General features: G+C 41.7%; 1 protein-coding gene across 7 annotated transcripts in view; it reads left to right on the plus strand.

Moving 5' to 3' along the window:
- Nucleotides 1-20,379, plus strand: part of LOC138699566 (diacylglycerol kinase eta) — a 187,237-nt gene that overhangs the window by 160,594 nt on the left and 6,264 nt on the right. For 3 of the 7 annotated variants that reach the window (XM_069825559.1, XM_069825563.1, XM_069825564.1), the window contains 10 exons: nt 3,952-5,139; nt 5,868-6,000; nt 6,163-6,478; nt 7,502-7,771; nt 8,939-9,126; nt 9,885-9,991; nt 10,779-10,933; nt 14,146-14,263; nt 14,996-15,091; nt 15,354-15,482. In XM_069825559.1, coding sequence (XP_069681660.1) covers nt 3,952-5,139; nt 5,868-6,000; nt 6,163-6,478; nt 7,502-7,771; nt 8,939-9,126; nt 9,885-9,991; nt 10,779-10,933; nt 14,146-14,263; nt 14,996-15,091; nt 15,354-15,482 — 2,700 coding nt within the window. The remainder of the gene's footprint in view (nt 1-3,951; nt 5,140-5,867; nt 6,001-6,162; nt 6,479-7,501; nt 7,772-8,938; nt 9,127-9,884; nt 9,992-10,778; nt 10,934-14,145; nt 14,264-14,995; nt 15,092-15,353; nt 15,483-20,379) is intronic. The other 4 variants (XM_069825560.1, XM_069825561.1, XM_069825562.1 and 1 more) reach the window with 4 other exon arrangements.

A 20,379-nucleotide genomic window follows, 5' to 3' on the forward strand; every position in this document is an offset into this window, starting at 1 on the left:
GACATTTATTTTTCAATCTGTCTTGCTGTTGGTTTGAAATAGTGCTATGTAGTGATAGATTTTATCATTATTTAATATAATAATGTACGAGGCGCATCCAGAAGGTAAGTTTCCGGATTTTTTTCCCCTTGAAAGTAAACGTAATTAGCCGTGTCAATTGTGCATGCGTAACAGATGTATGACGTATCAATCATATGCCAGCCGGATAGGTCCTGCCTGGTGCCAGTAGCATGGCAGCAGTGGTCCGAAATGGAAGCTCTTATTCCTTCTCCCGCTGCCTGGGAGGTTCGGTCGGTGATAAAGTTCTTTAATGCACAAAGCATTGCGCCAATTGAAATTCATCGGCAGCTCTGTCAGGTCTATGGGCCGAACATCATGAGTAAGCAGATGGTGCGTCGCTGGTGTAGGCAGTTTTCCGAAGGTCGTCAAAGTGTCCATGATGAAAAGCGCAGTGGGCGACTGTCCCTCATCAATGAGCTGGTGCGGCAGTGCATCATGGAGAACCGTCGCTTCACGATTACGGAGCTCAGCAGCCATTTTCCGCAGATATCGCGATCCTTGTTGCATGAGATTGTCACTAAGCACCTGCTGTTCAAAAAAGTGTGTGCCAGGTGGGTGCCGAAAAACCTGACACCCAAACACAAAATGCAACATTTAGGAGAAGCACTGACATTTCTGCAACGGTATCACGATGACGGCGACGAGTTCCTCGACAGGATCGTCACGGACGATGAGACTTGGATTTCGCACTTCACCCCGGAAACCAAGCAGCAGTCAATGCATTGGCGGCTTAGTGGATCTCCGGTCAGGATGAAATTCAAACAGACGCTGTCGGTACGGAAAGTGATGTGCACGGTGTTCTGGGACAGGGAGGGCATTCTGCTCATTGACTTCCTTTCAAGAGGTGAAACAGTGAACGCTGACCGTTACTGTGAAACACTGCGAAAATTGCGACGTGCCATTCAAAACAAGAGGCGTGGAATGCTTACTGCAAGTGTTGTGCTCCTCCATGACAATGCTCATCCACATATGGCTCAGCGCACAGCAGCTGTTTTGACGGAATTTGGATGGGAGTTGTTTGATCAACCACCCTACAGTCCTGATCTTGCTCCCAGCGATTTTCACGTTTTCTTGCACCTCAAGAAATTCCTGTCCTCCGGTGAGCGTTTTGGCAATGACAAAGAGCTGAAGACTCTGGTTCCATTCACAGGCGGCAGAGTTCTACGACAGAGGGATACAAAAGTTGATCCCACGATACGACAAGTGTCTCAATTCTGATGGAGGCTATGTTGAAAAATAGCTGAAACATTGCTGTACGTGTTGCCAATAAATGTTTTCCTGAAAGTGTGTGTTCTTTTTTTTTTTTAAATAGGGAAACTTACTTTCTGGATGCGCCTCGTATATTCAGATAGACAGGAGTTGTGAACAGATTTTAACATTACAGCATATATCGTGTGACACAGAAGTTTTTATTTATTTTTTTTATTTTATTGGGTTATTTTACGATGCTGTATCAACATCTAGGTTATTTAGCGTCTGAATGAAATGAAGGTGATAATGCCGGTGAAATGAGTCCGGGGTCCAACACCGAAAATTACCCAGCATTTGCTCATATTGGGTTGAGGGAAAACCCCGGAAAAAACCTCAACCAGGTAACTTGCCCCGACCGGGATTCGAACCCGGGCCACCTGGTTTCGCGGCCAGACGCGCTGGCCGTTACTCCACAGGTGTGGACGACACAGAAGTCAGTTGACAAATGGGAAACATTACTCTTATTGGAAATACAATTGTAAACAGTATGTTCACTACCGCAAATATTAAAAATTTGCTCCATTTACTGGAAGATAGTGCCTCACTCGATCCTGACATTCTGCTGTCATGCTTAAAAATGTTGCAGATCGGATCTGCTGGAAACATAGGTGATCCTTTGTTTCAACTCATCTATAGATGTAGGCTCTGTCTGAAAAATGTGCTGTTTCACAAATCCCTATAGAAAGAAATCAAGAGATGTGAGGTCTGGTGACCATGGAGGCCATGACTGAGGTTCATCTCGTCCAACCCAGTGCATACCGAACATCTCATTTAGTTTCTGGCGAACTATTAGAGCATAATGTGCTATGGCCTCATCTTGTTGAAACCACATTCTTAAACATTTCTTCAGTGACAAATCATACAGGAACTCCAATACATGCTGTCCAACAATTTCCTATATGTGTGTTGGTTTACATTTTAAATGGAACTCTCTGCATCATAATCCACAGTTAATTCCCGATTTACCACGAAAATCGTCTGTAGCTGCATTTAGATTGGCAATAGGCCATGATTGTTTGCCCAAACACCTGCATAGAATTGGAATATATCAGTCCCCTAACTGCCCATTGTGCAACTCAAACCAAGAAATGGATTCGGAACACCTCAAAATCTGTGCTTCAGTGGCTGGCCATGATAATATCTTTGAAAAATATTGGAGTGCAAGAGGTCAAATGACTTTGTCAAATGCCTGGCATTAGAAAACAACAACAACATTTTCATCAAAGAAATATGGTCGCACAACCTTATCACCTAGTATTCTACACCACATCATAACTTTTGGAGTACCAGGGTTGTTAACTTCATGCATCCATCTTGGATTTTCTTTGGACCAGTATCGTGCATTTTGTGTATGAGCATGCTCATTCAGAAAGAATAAGCATTCGTCACTGAACAGAGCATGCTGAAGAAAGAATCGATCAGCCAGAACCTCAATCAAAGATATCTTTCTATATATTGTATCTTATTTTAGTCTTTCTATGCAAGCAAATCATTACTGGACTTTACTAAATTATTCTTATACTATTTGTTTCCTATTCATGTTCCGTCTCATGCCATAGCTGCGTGGTTTAAGGCATCATGCCTGAACTCATGTTACGGAATGATCGCTGGTTTGAGTCCTCATTTTGGGAAGAAATTTTCTTACGAAATTTCGACCTGTGTATGGGACTGGTGCCCACCCAGCATCATAATGAATTTGAGGAGCTACAGTAAGTAGCAAAGTTCGCTTCCACAAAACAGCTATAACAGTTGGAGTGAATTATACTAACCACGCAATATCCCTGTACTGGTTGGATGATCGTTCTCCTCTGCTGAAGCATGTGGACAGTGAACGTGAGGCCAGCAGTTAGCTGGTCAGACTTGGCTCTCTATGGGCTGTCATTCCCAGTTCATTCATAGTGTTCTGTTCCAAGGCCAGTTGTTTCACTGCAAACCAGTATTCTTCAGTCTTTCCTATTTTCTGCCTTTCTCTTAGTCTCCGCATATGATCCATATATCTTAATGTCGTCTATTATTTTATATCTTCTTCTGCCCCGAACTCTTCTCAGCCAGTAACCCAGCCAATTCCCTTTTTCTCTTCCTGATCAGTTTCAGCATTATTCTGTCTTCGCCCACTCTTTCCAACACAGCTTCGTTTCTTATTCTGACTGTGCATTTCACATGCTCCATTCTTCTCCATATCCACATTTTAAGTGCTTCTAGTTGCTTATCTTCACTTCGTCGTAATGTCCACGTTTCTGTCTCATACAATGCTACGCTCCACACAAAGCACTTCACTAGTCTCTTCCTAAATTCTTTTTCCAGAGGTGCGCAGAAGATGCTCCTTTTTCTGTTAAAATTTCCTTTACCATTGCTATGTCCCTTTTGACTTCCTGGCAGCAGCTCATGTTACTGCTTATAGTACACCAGGATGATGATGATAATTATTATTATCATTATCATTATCATCATCATCATCATCAACATTCATGTGTCTTGCTATTCTATGGTCTGTCAGTACAATTCAGATTTCCTCAAAATCACTGAAAGGTTTGTAGCCCAAGCCTATATGCAGTGTATACATATTGGAAATTTCTGAGACACAGTGAATTGTATCCCTTGGCAGAAGTGGAACTAAGTCTGGGAAGGAAGGTAAAGCAGAAGGTGTGTGTGTTGCAGCCCGAGTTTGTGCGTCGAGAGGCACTCATGAGCCGTGCCAACAGCCTCAAGAAGGCGATTCGTCAGTTGGTGGAGCACACAGAGCAAGCCGTGGACGAGCAGAACAAGACGAAGACGCTGGACATACCACACACACTCAAAGTGCTGCCCACCATAGAGTCAGTGTCCAGTGCTGAGGGCAGCCCTTGTCCCTCACCCTCGCCTCCTGACCTGGCATCTCGCCTCACTGCCATCTCGCCACTGCCCGACCTACGTAGAGATTCTGGCTGCAGTGAGGACCTCCTCACCCTACCCGTTCCTGTCGAGTTTGCCGACGAGGAGGCAAGGCGCCGCAGTCTAGCCCCATCCGAGGATGGTGACAGCCATTCCCCCACGGACTCCAGCATAGTTGTGCCAATACCTGCGAAGCCCATGCAGAGGTTTCTGTCTCTTCCCGATGACGGTGTCCTCATTGACGTGATCCCTGATACAATGGTCAGAGATACTTCAGAGAAAGAACTGAAAGACAAGGGGAACAAGCTGGTTGCTGGTAGTTTTAGTGAGCAGTTGGAGATAGCAGTGAATGAACTGAGTGTGGATGTTAATTGTCGAGCCCTCCTTTCACCGCAAAGTATCCCAGGTGACGCCTCTTCTATGGACTTGCTGATCGTTTCTGACTCCCAAGAAACGAGGAGATCCTCAACAGTGAGCTTGCAAGACATGGAAAAGGATATCTGTCACATCGACTCTCCTGAGGCAGAACAACGGAGCGATGATCTAGGTGAGCCTGAGGAGCTAGAAGTCCCTGAGGTGCACACTGCATTGACCGGGTCTCCAGTAGATGACGCTGTGAACTTGCAGAGAGAGCTGGCAGAGGCAGAAGCCGAGGCCGAGGCCGAGGCCGAGGCTGAGGCTGAGCCCGAAGTGGTGCGAGGGTGCAGTCTGGCCCACTTCGAGGAAGGCAATGACATTGCGCGCCGCTCCTTCTACAAGCAGATCAAGCCAAGGGTTGCCAAGAAGAAGAAGAAGCACAGCGAAGCCCTCACAGAGCATGATAGTGAGTATCTGGATGTCGTCAAGATCCAGATCCAGGGCTCGAACAACAATCTGAGTGCTGAGGCAGCCTCCACACCTGGATCTGCCCGCCCCAGCCTTGTAGACGATGAGGAGCTGCTACACTATCACCTGCAGGTACATCTGTACTTGTTAACTGCACCATATTCCTTTAAATGTAAATTAGAAAAATATCTTATGATGAGTTGCCAGAACTAATGCGTTGCAAATATTTAATGGAATGTGTTCCACTGTATTTATTTTTTTTTTTTGTTTCTTATTTTTATTATCTAGGTCGTGTTTATTCATCACTTAACGCCAATATGTATCCCACTGTGTTTTTTTTTTTTATTATTATTATTGATCTATTTTTTTTGTGTACATTTTATTCAATTGTCGGTTTCTGGTTTAATTATGTAAATCCTACTTAATTGTAATATAATACTAATATGTATACTTTTGTGTTTATTTTTAATTTAACTGTGTACATTTTTTTTATTGAATTATCGGCTTCTGTTTTTATGTGATTTGTATTTGATTCTAACAACATTAATATGTATTCCACTAAGTTTATTTTTATTTTATGAGGTAAATTTTTATGTAACTACATCTTTTGATCTCATTATGTACCTAAATTGTATCAGTATGTAATTACTTAATTCCAATCCAGTTTTATGTTCAACTATGTAAGCAAGTTTTAATCCTGGTTGAGTGTAAGAGAAGGCCTTACGGCCTTAACTCTGCCAGGTTAAATAAAGCCATTATTATTATTATTATTATTATTATTATTATTATTATTATTATTATTATTATATTCATTTGTTATAACGGGGCTAGCCGAGACAGAGTTCTATTTGTGTGTGCAGGCAAAGCAACGTGAGGCTCTTGCTGAGAGACGCGATGTGCAGCCTGAGTTTTTTCACCCTGTCATCAGCGTGATCGTGAACCCTCCATCACCAGTAATGTCTGATGAAGGAAGTGAAACTCTAACAGGCAAATGTAAGTATTGTGGAGTGCTAAATATGAGTGATTCTGTGACTTTGTTACAAACTTTTAGGGATGATAGAGAAGATTATTATGAACAACTCTCATATAGGAATTCGTGTCCGGAAATTTTTGATTTGGTACCAGTTCCTTCTGTCATTATGACGCTTGTTCTAGTAGCAGCCACCTCACCTACATCAGGGCTGCACTGCTCTCCTGCAGCCACCCGGCGCATTTCAAGTGGGTCACTACTGAAGGCACCTGAAGCCATGGCCGCTGCAGTACGGGACCGGTCACGCAGCCTGGAGAAGGACAATCGTACAGAAGACAAGGGCCCCAGTAAGCGCCTGCCCATCATCAACCCACTAGTGCGGCTGCCAATGTGGCCCAATGTGTCTGGGGGTGCAGGCCTGGTGAGCAAAGTGCTGTTGGCTAATGCTGATGCTCTGTGTGCTGCAGCTTCACCCCTTATGGATCCTGATGAGACACTCTTGTAAGTCACAAATCGAACAAAAGGAACTTAAAAAAACAGCATTTTACATATATATGTTTTTCTGTTTGGTTGAACCCGGACCACACTGAAACTCAGCATTGAAAATTCCTTCTTTCTTCTTTACCCATAATGAAGTATGTTGGCAAAACACGCTTTTTTGCCGTATGTTATTTGAGGATTAGCCTTAACATCCATTATTATTTTCACTTTCTGTCCAATAGTTAATTTCTTCCATTTAGTCGCCATTATAATGATGCATAAACTGCATAGACTAACAAAAAAAAACTTGGAAACAGGATCCACACAATTTGCGAGAACAAAGCTAGCAAAGCAACCACTCTGTGAAAGCAAAGCAAGACCATAAAGAACTACAAAGAATAATGCCGCAATGTGGCGCCGCATTACTATCGATTGAGATGCACTATCGAATGTGACGGTACTATTGATTATTGAAAGTAGAGTCGATATTTTGGGCCTCATTATCACAAAATCCATTTGAAAAATATACCTTAAAAGCAGGATTTTCCTTAAATCAGGTTTCCTTAAAAGCAGGAATTAATTACATTATTCTTATAGTATTTGGCTGGAAATTAACAGATTATTGCTTAAAAACGGGAATGTTAAAACGGGGTTTTACTGTATTCAGAAAATGCAAGTTAATTCTTAAATGTATACAGTAGTACTAAATACTAAACACAATCTATAATGTTTTAGCCTTTCTTTACTCTTCACAATAACATTCTAATTTCATATGGTTAATAAGGTTACATTTAATGAGCTCTGATGTTAATATTTCGCAGTAATTGACAACAGCAGAGAGAATAGGAGTGGAGACAAATTCCATAAATTAAGAATGAATCCCTGTTTCTCATTATTTTATGGTGCCCACAGTAAACTTCTTCTGTTGTTCTTAGTTTTGAGTGGGTTGAAATTTCAGTATATTATGTATTTTAACAGCAATGTAAATCCATTTTCGTCTATGCCAACAAGCAAACAGACATGTAAGTGAGTCTCTTGTCGCAGGGAAGGCTACTTCGAGCGTGTTGTCATGAATAACTACTTTGGGATAGGCATCGATGCGAAGATCTCCCTGGACTTCCACCAGAAGCGAGAGGAGCATCCTGAAAAGTGTCGCTCCCGTGCCAAGAACTACATGTGGTACGGGGTGCTGGGCAGCAAGGAGTGGCTGCAGAAGACATACAAGAACCTGGAGCAGCGTGTGCAGCTTGAGTGCGATGGCCAGCGCATCCCCCTGCCCTCCCTCCAGGGCATTGTAATCCTCAACATTCCCAGGTAAGCATCCTCACCTTCCTCCTCTCTCCCTCTCTTTCATTTTCTCTCGTCCATTTTTTACTCTTCCCTTCTCCCATTCACTCATTTTCTCTTTCTGATTTCTCATAAACTTTTCTCTCTTATTTCCTCTCACATATTCCCTCTTCTTCTTTTCACCTCTCTTTTCTTCTCTAGCCTCCCCTCTCTCCTTTTGTTTTTTCTCTTCTCTTGTCTCATTTTCTTCTCTTTTCTGCTCTTAATTTCTCCTCATCTTTTCCGTTTCTCTCGTTTTCTCTATTCTTTATATAGAATTATCTTTTGTAATGATCTGATCTCGTATGGAGGGCAGCTTCCACCAGATAGTACATTACTTACTTACTGACTGGCATTTATGGAACCCGGAGGTTCATTGCCGCCCTCACATAAGACCGCCATTGTTCCCTATCCTGAGCAAGATTAATCCAGTCTCTATCATCATATTCCACCTCCCTCAAATCCATTTTAATATTATCTTCCCATCTACGTCTCGGCCTCCCCAAAGGTCTTTTTCCCTCCAGCCTCCCAACTAACACTATATGCATTTCTGGATTCGCCCATATGTGCTACATGCCCTGCCCATCTCAAACGTCTGGATTTAATGTTCCTAATTATGTCAGGTGAAGAATACAATGCGTGCAGTTCTGCGTTGTGTAACTTTCTCCATTCTCCTGTAACTTCATCCCTGTTAGCCCCAAATATTTTCCTAAGCATCTTATTCTCAAACACCCTTAACCTAAGTTCCTCTCTCAAAGTGAGAGTCCAAGTTTCACAATCATAAATAACACCGGTAATATAACTGTTTTATAAATTCTAACTTTCAGTTTTTTCGACAACGGACTGGATGATAAAAGCTTCTCAACCGAATAATAACAGGCATTTCCCATTTACGATGTAGAATCATAATGAACACAAGAATTTTCAAATAATTTTAAATCTGTAAACATTTTATATTGTTCTGTTTTGTTTATATTTTGCTGATGACGCAGTTGTCGATTTCAGTTTATGTATGGCAGTATGGGATAGGTTCTTTTAACAGCATTTATCAAATAATGAACCAGGGCATAATGATAATGAAATTGCTGTTACAGAGGTGTCACTTATGTTATTACTGTTTCGATGCTACTTGATGACATTGCTTTGACTTTGTAGTTTCATGGGTGGGACCAATTTCTGGGGTGGCACCAAAGAGGACGACTGCTTCCTTGCACCAAGCTTTGATGACCGCATCCTGGAGGTAGTGGCAGTGTTTGGATCAGTGCAGATGGCTGCATCACGTCTCATCAACCTGCAGCACCACCGTATTGCCCAATGCCAGACAGTGCAAATCACCATCCTCGGTATGTCATCAAATTTAATTTAATTACACAAGGAAATGCTTGAACTTTCATTATGCGTATTCATAACATGCCGTGTAGGCATGTATTGTGTATGTATGATTGTACATCTGTCCATATATGTAGGTGTGTGTGTTTTTTTTTTTTCATATATTTTTCTCACATGTTGAAAATCTATAATAAAATTCTCACTACGTTGCTTAGCATTGATAGAATTGATAGTAATCACATAGTGTTTGGTGAGATGAGGCCAAGGATTCACCATAAATTACCTGACATTCGTCTTATGGTTGGGGAAAACCTCGGAAAGAACCCAACCAAGTAATCAACTCAACCAGGGATCGAACCCATGCCCGAGCGCAACTCTGGATCAGCAGACCAACACGCCTACCAACTGAGCTATGCTAGTGTCTAAGAAGAAGAAGAAGAAGAAATGAGTTCAAAATAACTTCAGTAAATGAGACAGTTCCAGAATACAACGAGAAATGGACATAATATTTGCTGTGAATGCAAAATACTACTGTTACAACACAAAAGACTAATGAAATTAATGTCTACACAGTGTACTCAGTGTAGAATTTATTATTACTATTGTTGTTGTTGTTGTTATTATTATTATTATTATTATTATTATTATTATTATTATTATTATTATTATTATTATTATTATTATTATTATCAAATCCAGAATTCAAGAGTAAAATAAAACAGTTTCAAAGAAATGTATCGAATATTAAGAGGTCTATGTTGTATTGTTTCAGGAGAGGAAGGTGTTCCAATTCAGGTGGATGGAGAAGCATGGGTGCAGCCACCTGGCATGATACGGATTATCCACAAGAACCGCATGCAGATGCTTTGTCGCAACAGGGTAAGTCACCTTCAAAGTAGACGTGTGGTGTGATGGGTTTTGCCATCACAGCTCCGAAAAAATCGCTGTGATAAATAATAGCATTTTTATCACAGTGTGATTTTTGTGTTTGGGTGATTCTTGGTGATTCCTGTCTGTAGATTTCCAAGTCGTCTACAACTCAATATCACTGCCTTCTATTTATCTTTGAACCAACCATGAGGAATACCCATGTTTCTCATTCGAGCTGATGAATGTTTATGTTTATCACTTTTCTGCAAATTGAATTGATATGCCGGGGACATGTCTTATATCAACAATAGTGATTACCGTGGTGTATATACTGAAAACGAAACACTTTCTGAGCTGTTATCGCGATGTATGGGCGCATATATTCGTCAAGAATATTTACGAATGATTAAGTGAATCATTCGAATATATAGTGCATAACTTCAGTATCAAAGAGTTGTCGACGTTAACATTTTGTCTTTTGAGTGGGACGAAAATTAATCAGATCCCAGTTATGTTGTTCTTCAAGTTAATCTTCTGACTGCAGTTGTCTGGACCGGAACTGTCACATATACGAGTATACGTACATCAGTCGCCAATGTTGTGAGTCACATATCAGACAGAGATTGCGATTTTTCAGAGCTGTGATTTTTGGAATAATTGTCACAGTCGGAACCAGTGGCAAAACTATCACAGCGACAAAGTCACAGATCTTCAAATCACTCCCTATCACTAATTCGAAGCATAATTTGCGTATGACGTGGAGCATGAGTGTAACAATGGATGCATTTATGTGCAGGCACTAGAGACGTCTCTGCGGGCATGGGAGGAGAAGCAGCGCCACCAACTGCTGCAGGGAGGCCCAGGCAGCAAACTGCCATTGCTGTCACCATTTAGCGAGGAGGAGAACCAGCTGTTGCTCAGCTTCATCGAGTCTGTCACCACACTCGTCAAGTAAGTTTTGTATATTACACAAGAATATATGCATACACGTATCTATCCACCCACCAACTCACCCTTCATCTTCTGTCTTCTTGTCTTTGTCGTCTACATATCTTTAATCTGTCTACCTATGTTTCTATCTGTCTTATCTGTAAGTCCATCCATCTGTTTATCCATTCATATACACTTACTCTCTCCTCACTCGCCCATCTACTTAAACATTAATTAACCTATATCTTTCCCTCCTTCCCTTTCTCTCTGTCCTTCTACATCTCCTTTCCTCCCTTCATCTCCCATCCTTCACCATTCTTTCCCTCTTCCTCCCTCCCCTCTCTCCCTTCCTTTTCCTTTCTCCTACACTATCTCCCTCTCTCTGTCTCCTCTCCTTCCTTCCTCCACTCTCCCCTGTCTCTCTCGTGTCTTACTCCCTCTCCCTGTCTCTCCCCTTCTCTCTCGTGTCTTGCTCCCTCTCCCTATCTCTTCCCTTCTCTTTCGTGTCTTGCTACCTCTCCGTGTCTCTTCCCCTCTCTCTCTCGTTTCTTGCTCCCTCTTCCTGTCTCTTCCCTTCTCTCTCGTTTCTTGCTCCCTCTCCCTGTCTCTTCCCCTCTCCCTCGTGTCTTGCTCCCTCTCCCTATCTCTTCCCTTCTCTTTCGTATCTTGCTCCCTCTCCCTGTCTCTTCCTCTCTCTCTCGTGTCTTGCTCCCTCTCCCTGTCTCTTTCTCTCTCGTTTCTTGCTCCCTCTCCCTGTCTCTTCCCCTCTCTCTCGTGTCTTGCTCCCTCTCCCTGTCTCTTCCTCTCTCTCTCGTTTCTTGCTCCCTCTTCCTGTCTCTTCCATTCTCTCTCGTGTCTTCCTCCCTCTCCCTGTCTCTTCCCCTCTCTCTCGTGTCTTGCTCCCTATCCCTGTCTCTTCCTCTCTCTCTCGTTTCTTGCTCCCTCTTCCCGTCTCTTCCATTCTCTCTCGTGTTTTGCTCCCTCTCCTTGTCTCTTCCCCTCTCTCTCGTGTCTTGCTCCTTCTCCCCATCTCTTCCTCTCTCTCTCGTTTCTTGCTCCCTCTTCCTGTCTCTTCCCTTTTCTCTCGTGTCTTGCTCCCTCTCCCTGTCTCTTCCCTTCTCTCTCGTGTCTTGCTCCCTCTCCCTGTCTCTTCCCCTCTCTCTCGTGTCTTGCTCCCTCTCCCTGTCTCTTCCCTTCTCTCTCGTGTCTTGATCCCTCTCCCTGCCTCTTCCCCTCTCTCTCTTGTCTTGCGCCCTCTCCCTGTCTCTTCCCTTCTCTCTCGTATCTTGCTCCCTCTCCCTGTCTCTTCCCCTCTCTCTCGTGTCTTGCTCCCTCTCTCTGTCTCTTCCCTTCTCTCTCGTGTCTTGCTCCCTCTCCCTGTCTCTTCCCCTCTCTCTCGTGTCTTGCTCCCTCTCCCTGGCTCTTCCTCTCTCTCTCGTTTCTTGCTCCCTCTTCCTGTCTCTTCCATTCTCTCTCGTGTCTTGCTCCCTCTCCCTGTCTCTTCCTCTCTCTCGTTTCTTGCTCCCTCTTCCTGTCTCTTCCCTTTTCTCTCGTGTCTTGCTCCCTCTCCCTGTCTCTTTCTCTCTCGTTCCTTGCTCCCTCTCCCTGTCTCTTCCCCTCTCTCTCGTGTCTTGCTCCCTCTCCCTGTCTCTTCCTCTCTCTCTCGTTTCTTGCTCCCTCTTCCTGTCTCTTCCATTCTCTCTCGTGTCTTCCTCCCTCTCCCTGTCTCTTCCTCTCTCTCTCGTTTCTTGCTCCCTCTTCCCGTCTCTTCCATTCTCTCTCGTGTTTTGCTCCCTCTCCTTGTCTCTTCCCCTCTCTCTCGTGTCTTGCTCCTTCTCCCCGTCTCTTCCTCTCTGTCTCGTTTCTTGCTCCCTCTTCCTGTCTCTTCCCTTTTCTCTCGTGTCTTGCTCCCTCTCCCTGTCTCTTCCCTTCTCTCTCGTGTCTTGCTCCCTCTCCCTGTCTCTTCCCCTCTCTCTCGTGTCTTGCTCCCTCTTCCTGTCTCTTCCCTTTTCTCTCGTGTCTTGCTCCCTCTCCCTGTCTCTTCCCTTCTCTCTCGTGTCTTGCTCCCTCTCCCTATCTCTTCCCTTCTCTCTCGTGTCTTGCTCCCTCTCCCTGTCTCTTCCCCTCTCTCTCATGTCTTGCTCCCTCTCTCTGTCTCTTCCCTTCTCTCTCGTGTCTTGCTCCCTCTCCCTATCTCTTCCCCTCTCTTTCGTGTCTTACTCCCTCTCCCTGTCTCTTCCCTTCTCTCTCGTGTCTTGCTCCCTCTCCCTATCTCTTCCCTTCTCTCTTGTGTCGTGCTCCTTCTCCCTATCTCTTCCCTTCTCTCTCGTGTCTTGCTCCCTCTCCCTGCCTCTTCCCCTCTCTCTCGTGTCTTGCTCCCTCTCTCTGTCTCTTCCCTTCTCTCTCGTGTCTTGCTCCCTCTCCCTATCTCTTCCCCTCTCTTTCGTGTCTTACTCCCTCTCCCTGTCTCTTCCCTTCTCTCTCGTGTCTTGCTCCCTCTCCCTATCTCTTCCCTTCTCTCTTGTGTCGTGCTCCTTCTCCCTATCTCTTCCCCTCTCTTTCGTGTCTTGCTCCCTCTCCCTGTCTCTTCCCCTCTCTCTCGTGTCTTGCTCCCTCTCCCTGTCTCTTCCCTTCTCTCTCGTGTCTTGCTCCCTCTTCCTGTCTCTTCCCCTCTCTCTCGTGTCTTGCTCCCTCTCCCTGTCTCTTCCCTTCTCTCTCGTGTCTTGCTCCCTCTCCCTGTCTCTTCCCTTCTCTTTCGTGTCTTGCTCCCTCTCCCTGTCTCTTCCCCTCTCTCTCGTGTCTTGCTCCCTCTCCCTGTCTCTTCCCTTCTCTCTCGTGTCTTGCTCCCTCTCCCTGTCTCTTCCCCTCTCTCTCGTGTCTTGCTCCCTCTCCCTGTCTCTTCCCTTCTCTCTCGTGTCTTGCTCCCTCTCCCTGTCTCTTCCCCTCTCTCTCGTGTCTTGCTCCCTCTCCCTGTCTCTTCCCTTCTCTCTCGTGTCTTGCTCCCTCTCCCTGTCTCTTCCCCTCTCTCTCGTGTCTTGCTCCCTCTCCCTGTCTCTTCCCTTCTCTCTCGTGTCTTGCTCCCTCTCCCTGTCTCTTCCCCTCTCTCTCGTGTCTTGCTCCCTCTCCCTGTCTCTTCCCTTCTCTCTCGTGTCTTGCTCCCTCTCCTTGTCTTACTGCTTTTCGGTAATCGTTTCTTGCGCGAGCTATAGCTACTAACTTTCGATTTGCTGCAGATATGTGAAGCTACTGACTATTCGGCACCCGAGCATCGAAGTGGAGCTGTACCAACTGGCTGCTCAGACTGCAGCACACCTTGAGAAGGTGCACCCTGGTGGCAAAATAGTGGAGGGGGTAAGCTTATTTGTTTTATTGTTTCCCAGACACTTGTTAACCTCCTTAATACAAGACTCCCATGAAGGTTGAAGTTTAATATCTTATAATAATAATAATTATTATTATTATTATCATCATCATCATCATCATCATCATGTTATTATTACTACTACTGCTGCTGCTACTACTCCTGCCACCACCACCACCACCACCAATACTACTACTACTACTACTACTACTACTACTACTACTACTACTACTACTACTACCTATGTGCTCAAGTTAAATCTGCGTCCAGAAAGAATGTGAATCACCATTCCCTCTCCCTCTGGTCTTTGTGACCTATGAGTAAAAACTGAGCTTATAAAGAGATGTTTACTGTTCGTGCCAGCGAGTTGTATAAGATAGTGGTGAATACACTTGTATAGGAGATGCTGTACCCATATAAATACTGTGAAAGTATTCATATTATGCACCGTATTTCTTACATACATTATATACATTACCTCACTCATTGCATTATCTCTTGTAACATTACCTCATTCACAGACGAAACAGTAGGTTGTGTATCAACAACTAGAGCAATTAGAGCTACTAGCGCTTGTCTCTTGCATTCACGGGATACAAATTTAACTTGAGAGCATAATACTACTGCTACTACTATCTTCTGAAAGTTGATTTAGCCACACTTGTGTTGCCCTCTACTCCTTACTTTGCAAGACTTCTAAGATGCTGGTCTCATCCTTTCAGCCGAACCTGCGGCCCCAGGTGACAGAGCTGGTATCCAGTGCACGCCAATTGTACGAGGAGACCTGCAACCTGCTGCGGGAAAAGGTGCACAATCTTGTGAGTAGTGCCTTTTCGCCATGTCCATATCTTTTCTTCTAAAAAAAAAAAAAAAAAAAAAATCTAAGAATCGATAGTTCGTATGGATAAGTTAGTGTTATGACCTCTAGGAAAGAATATGAAGAATATGCAAATAAATACATGAATTTCAGGTTCTAGTTGCATCCTCCTTTCATCAGCCCCTCCTTCCCAGTAGTTCTGAACATGATGATGTTCTATACATAGGACTTAACCTCTGCAATTTGTTTTGCTGCTTGTGCAGAAACTGAGAGAGGACCTGGAAGGGAAGCTGAGTGCGGCCCTGGGCAACATGGAGATGGAACTGCGCAAATGCGTGACATATGACAGCGCTGGTCTCGTGCATTTCCAGCAGCCTGTGTCAGAGGAGCAGGTCAGTCAACAAGTCATGTGTTTGAAGAAGTCCCAGTACTTACTGCGTATGTCAGATAAAACCAAATTCCCGGTCTGTAAAATTGTTTTTAGTTTTCAATTCCATGTAGTACAGTAGTACAGTAAAGTGACTATTTTTGGAGTGTAAAATTATTATTTCAGGATTTAGATAATTATATACACTTCTTCAGCATCACGTCTGTACCTCTGTTCATTTGACTATATTGTCGTACAAGTTTTCCAACAAAAATATTGATCAGCTTTTGTTCAGATTCAATATTTTGAAATCTATTAGCAGCTGAATTGTCTCATTTAATGAAAAATTAATACTAGTTTATTTGAAGTCATTTGGCAAAGAATAACACGAAATAGTATCTACTGAAAATGGGTTCAGGTCAGCTCTCCCGTACCTCTTTTAAGAAATAGTACCAAATGAAACAATGTACATTGTTAAATCAGTATTAGTATATTATTTTACTTCACCATTTAATAACATACTTCCATTTTATTGGCATTGATACAGTCCTCTCTGTAGATTGAAAACTCAAAAAAGTTTCATATTCATTGTTCAAGAATTAAAACAGAAAATCAATATCCCGAATTTAAAAGAAAACCTACAAATTAAACCAAACCCTTGAACTCTATTAAATATAGAATATAATCTAAATTTAACAGAAGAGATACTAAAATCAGAAATAAACACTGAAATACTAAAACAATTGTCTTTAGAGACAATTAATATTAGGTACCCTCCACAAAACTGGCTTCATTTATACACTGATGGATCCTTGATCTCCAGAGAACAAGGTGCCGGTGCAGGTGTTACGTGCTGTCTCTTCTCACTTTATAGATCTCTTGGATATGGAACAACAAGTTTTGATGGAGAAATCATTGCAATAAGTGAAAGTCTCAGGAATCTTCTATGCCACATCAATAAATTTAAAAATGCAGTTATATTGTCAGACTCCAAAGCAGCTATTCTGTCAATAGTCTCTAAACACACACCTTCATCTCAAACAGCAGAAATAACTAAAATGCTCTCTCAATTAATATCACTCAATAAAAGAATTGTATTCCAATGGATACCATCCCATTGTGGAATCCTGGGAAACGAGAATGTGGATGCTTTAGCAAAGAAGGGTAGCACTGCTACTTACAGACCTGTTACTAAATCTACGTATTCCTCTGCGAAAAGATTTATTAAATCTACATACTTAGACTTCAGCAAACAAAATTTGATAACACAATCCCAAGGGAAAAAATAGAACTCTCTGCATCAAAATCCACATTTAATTCCTGACGAAAATCGTCTGTAGCTGCATTTAGATTGGCAACAGGCCATGATTGTTTGGCCAAACACTTGCATAGAATTGGAATATATCAGTCCCCTAACTGCCCATTGTGCAACTCAAACCAAGAAATGGATTCGGAACACCTCAAAATCTGTGCTTCAGTGGCTGGTCATGATAATATCTTTGAAAAATATTGGAGTGCAAGAGGTCAAATGACTTTATTGTCAAACGCCTGGCATTAGAAAACAACAACAACTTCCATTTTATTGTGTGAAGTAATTAAAAGTAAATTCATATCTGCCCAAAAATAACAAATTTCAGATGGAGCAAAGTTAAAACCTGGGAATGCTGTTGACTAACTGCAAGACACGTAAATCTGCTGTTACAATGTTCAGGTCGTTATTGTTTGGCAATAGAATAAGAATTTCCCATACCGGTATATCCGTGTATTGTGTGGTGCAGATGAAGAGATGAACATGGAATACATTGGCTACAAGAAGATGATATCGTACAAAAATACTGAAGTGCAAAATGGCGAATGACATCTTTGTCAAGTGCTTGGGTATTGGATCAAAATAACAAATGCCAGAGTGGTGTGCAACTTGAAAATTGGTCACAGTCCTGCCATCTATCTGCAATATGCGGAACCCGAATCATGTAAGTGAAGTAGGTACGCATTAGATACATACATACATTTCTTCCTGAAAATGAGGATACTTCGTGTTGAAATATCCAGGTATTTTGTATATCCCGAGAACCAACCAGTCACACAGAAGGTCTTCAACAAGCATAGCACCTGGAAATGTTGAACACATGTGGGTTGCAATAAACAAGTATTGGCAATAAAAGTGACAGTGCGAGAATTAAAAGAAGATCTGAGGACTCCATAGACTTTTGTTTCAGAGATTTTTACAGAAGATCTTGACATGAAACATGTAGCAGCAAAATTCATGACAGTGCACCTGCCCATTCTTTACGTCTTTTGCAGAATTATTTTCTTTTTGGCAAAAATCCGCATCACTCAGGTCTGTCGGCCCACATATAGCCCAGGTTTACTTTTCCCAAAGCTTCGAAAATATTTATTCACGTAACTTTTTTTTGTAAAATATGTGTTTTTATGTAAAATAGAATTTGGAATTTGCATTTGTCGGATCTCAATATGGATATTAAACTTTATTTTAGGAATATATGCATTAGGAAAAAAACATTTTTTTATATACTAATCCGAGTCCTAATAATGAATTCATTATAATTCAACATTCATTTGTTTCCCCTTTGTGTTTTATCACGATTGACTGGATTCGAAACTATATTGTTCTAAACATATCATAATTTCAGTCATGTGAGGCCTACTGTAATTATTGACATCATTGTATTAACAGAAAGATATTGTGTCCAGATTTTTTCGAATTTTAAGTGCATAAACGTTTCACATTAAAATAAATAAGTGAGGGGTGGGAGTACAAAGAAAATCACATTGTACTTGTCAGAAGTTGCATTCGAGCCTCCAGAATGAAAAATGAGTATCCCAGTCAGGAGACCACATCAACAATTGATATTTCAGTTGGTTATAAAGCACTTTTTTTTTTTTTTTTAAATATGATGTATAGAAATTTGTTTTTGAGACAATTTATTTAACTTGAATTTAAAGGAGCATTTTGCGATACATGAACATGTAGTGTTAAGTTGACTACAAGCAGCAATGTGTTCGGGATAATTTTCAGAAGACTTATGCTTTTATGTTTGTTTTCAGCAGTAAAGAGAGAGATAGGTGGAAGAGATGAACGAGTTGGAGCAGACCTGTGCACTGACGGTGTAATTTCTACTCTTTTGTTTTGCCATGTCTGTTTTGGAACTGTGGTCCAGCAACTCACTCTGTCAGTGTGGTTACAGGGGTATGCACTCAGCAAGGTTTTCTCTGCTTCTGGACAATTCATCTTAATCTGTTTCTGAATTCTATCATCAATTTCATTAACTTTAAATTCTTCTTTATGTGTTTGAAGGTGACAACTGCTTTGCCATTGTTCTGGTTTAATCTTTGCACATTTCCTTTTATTCTAGAGAACACGGCATCTGTGCTGGAGTATCGTAGAATTTTCAAGTTGCTGAATAAAAAATATAATCGTTTCTTTCATGCCCTCCCCCTCCCCACAGCTCAGTCGGGTAGGTGACAGTCTTGCCACCAGGGGGTCCGGAGTTCGATCCTTGGGAAATCTGTCAGATGTTTGTGAACGAATTAGCTGATGGGCGGGTTATACCTGAATATAACGATTTTCTCTGCCAGTCTGATTTTGCCATTGTTCCACCATTATCATCATAATATTTACTGACACTGTAGTTCAGAAACATAAAATAAACCAAATAAAATTGTTTGAATGTCAAGTAATTTAATTGTTTGAAATCTTTTCGTATAATGTCTGCAATCAGCTCTTCGGCACAATCTTTTCTCCTGTCTCTTTTCACAGTTGGAGTTGTCTGCTGCATGTATGTCTTTGCTTTCACTACAGAGGGCAGCAGTGGGTCAAAACCCTGAATGGGCATTGCATGCAGGAAGACTCGGTACTCATTCAGTGTTCTGACCGAGTGTTGCACATTCATTACCAACAATTTTATATAAAAAATACTTATCCAGTTAACTTCATATGCAGCTTATTGATTTACAGATCAGAGGAAATATCGAAAAGAATCTCTCAATATTCTGAATTGTTACATGTTCAATATATTGAAAATTGAAACATTTATGCAATATAGGTTGTCATCTATCTGCATTATAAGAACCATTGTTTATGGACTGATATGAAATCAGAAAATATGCTGTTAAATAAGTGACACATTATTTAATTTAACGTCACATTGCTAGGATCTAGATTATTTCCGTTACTATCCAAAATCTATGTATGAAATAATACAAATTGACAGCCATGTTTCGTCATTGAAAAGCATAGGCCTATATTGTTATGCCAATTTCTGTATTCACAGAGTCCGTTCTATCAATGATGCAACAATTGTGGACATCGTTAAGGGAGTTCAAAAGAGTTGTGGATACACCCTTTCCAATATATTTTCGCAGCCCTGTCATTTTTTTTTTTTTGAGGAAAATCAGTAATACCAAATAATAGGCTAATAAAAATTATTTGCATACTAGTTCTGTTTTATTTCAAATGAGTGATTATAGGCATTTTCAAATTATTAATTATTTGTTCTATGTATGTTTCATAGACAGAAAGAATTTAAACTGAGCCGGAAACAAATAGTCCAAGGAAATTAATCACACTCTCTCAGTTCAGCATCCCTTACATATTCTTTGTCTATGAATTGTAACGACACTACTGGCTACAATCATTTTTATTTTCTTTTTCCCCCAGTGGCAATGCCCTTAACTTGTTATAAACTAAAAGGTTAATTTCAAATATATTTTTCCGTTGCATTTATTTTACTGCTTTTTAAAAGAAATCAAAATATTACACATTCCCAGTACACCATTAAACAACTTTAGAGTAGCTGCTGTCACAGTAAATCATATTAGGAAAGTGCAAACAGACTGAATATTGGGTACTATGCTAGTCTTTTTTTTTCTCATTCCCAGGGCCAGGATTTCCTCTGTCC

This window comes from Periplaneta americana, chromosome 5, assembly GCF_040183065.1.
Source record: "Periplaneta americana isolate PAMFEO1 chromosome 5, P.americana_PAMFEO1_priV1, whole genome shotgun sequence".
NCBI lineage: Eukaryota > Metazoa > Arthropoda > Insecta > Blattodea > Blattidae > Periplaneta > Periplaneta americana.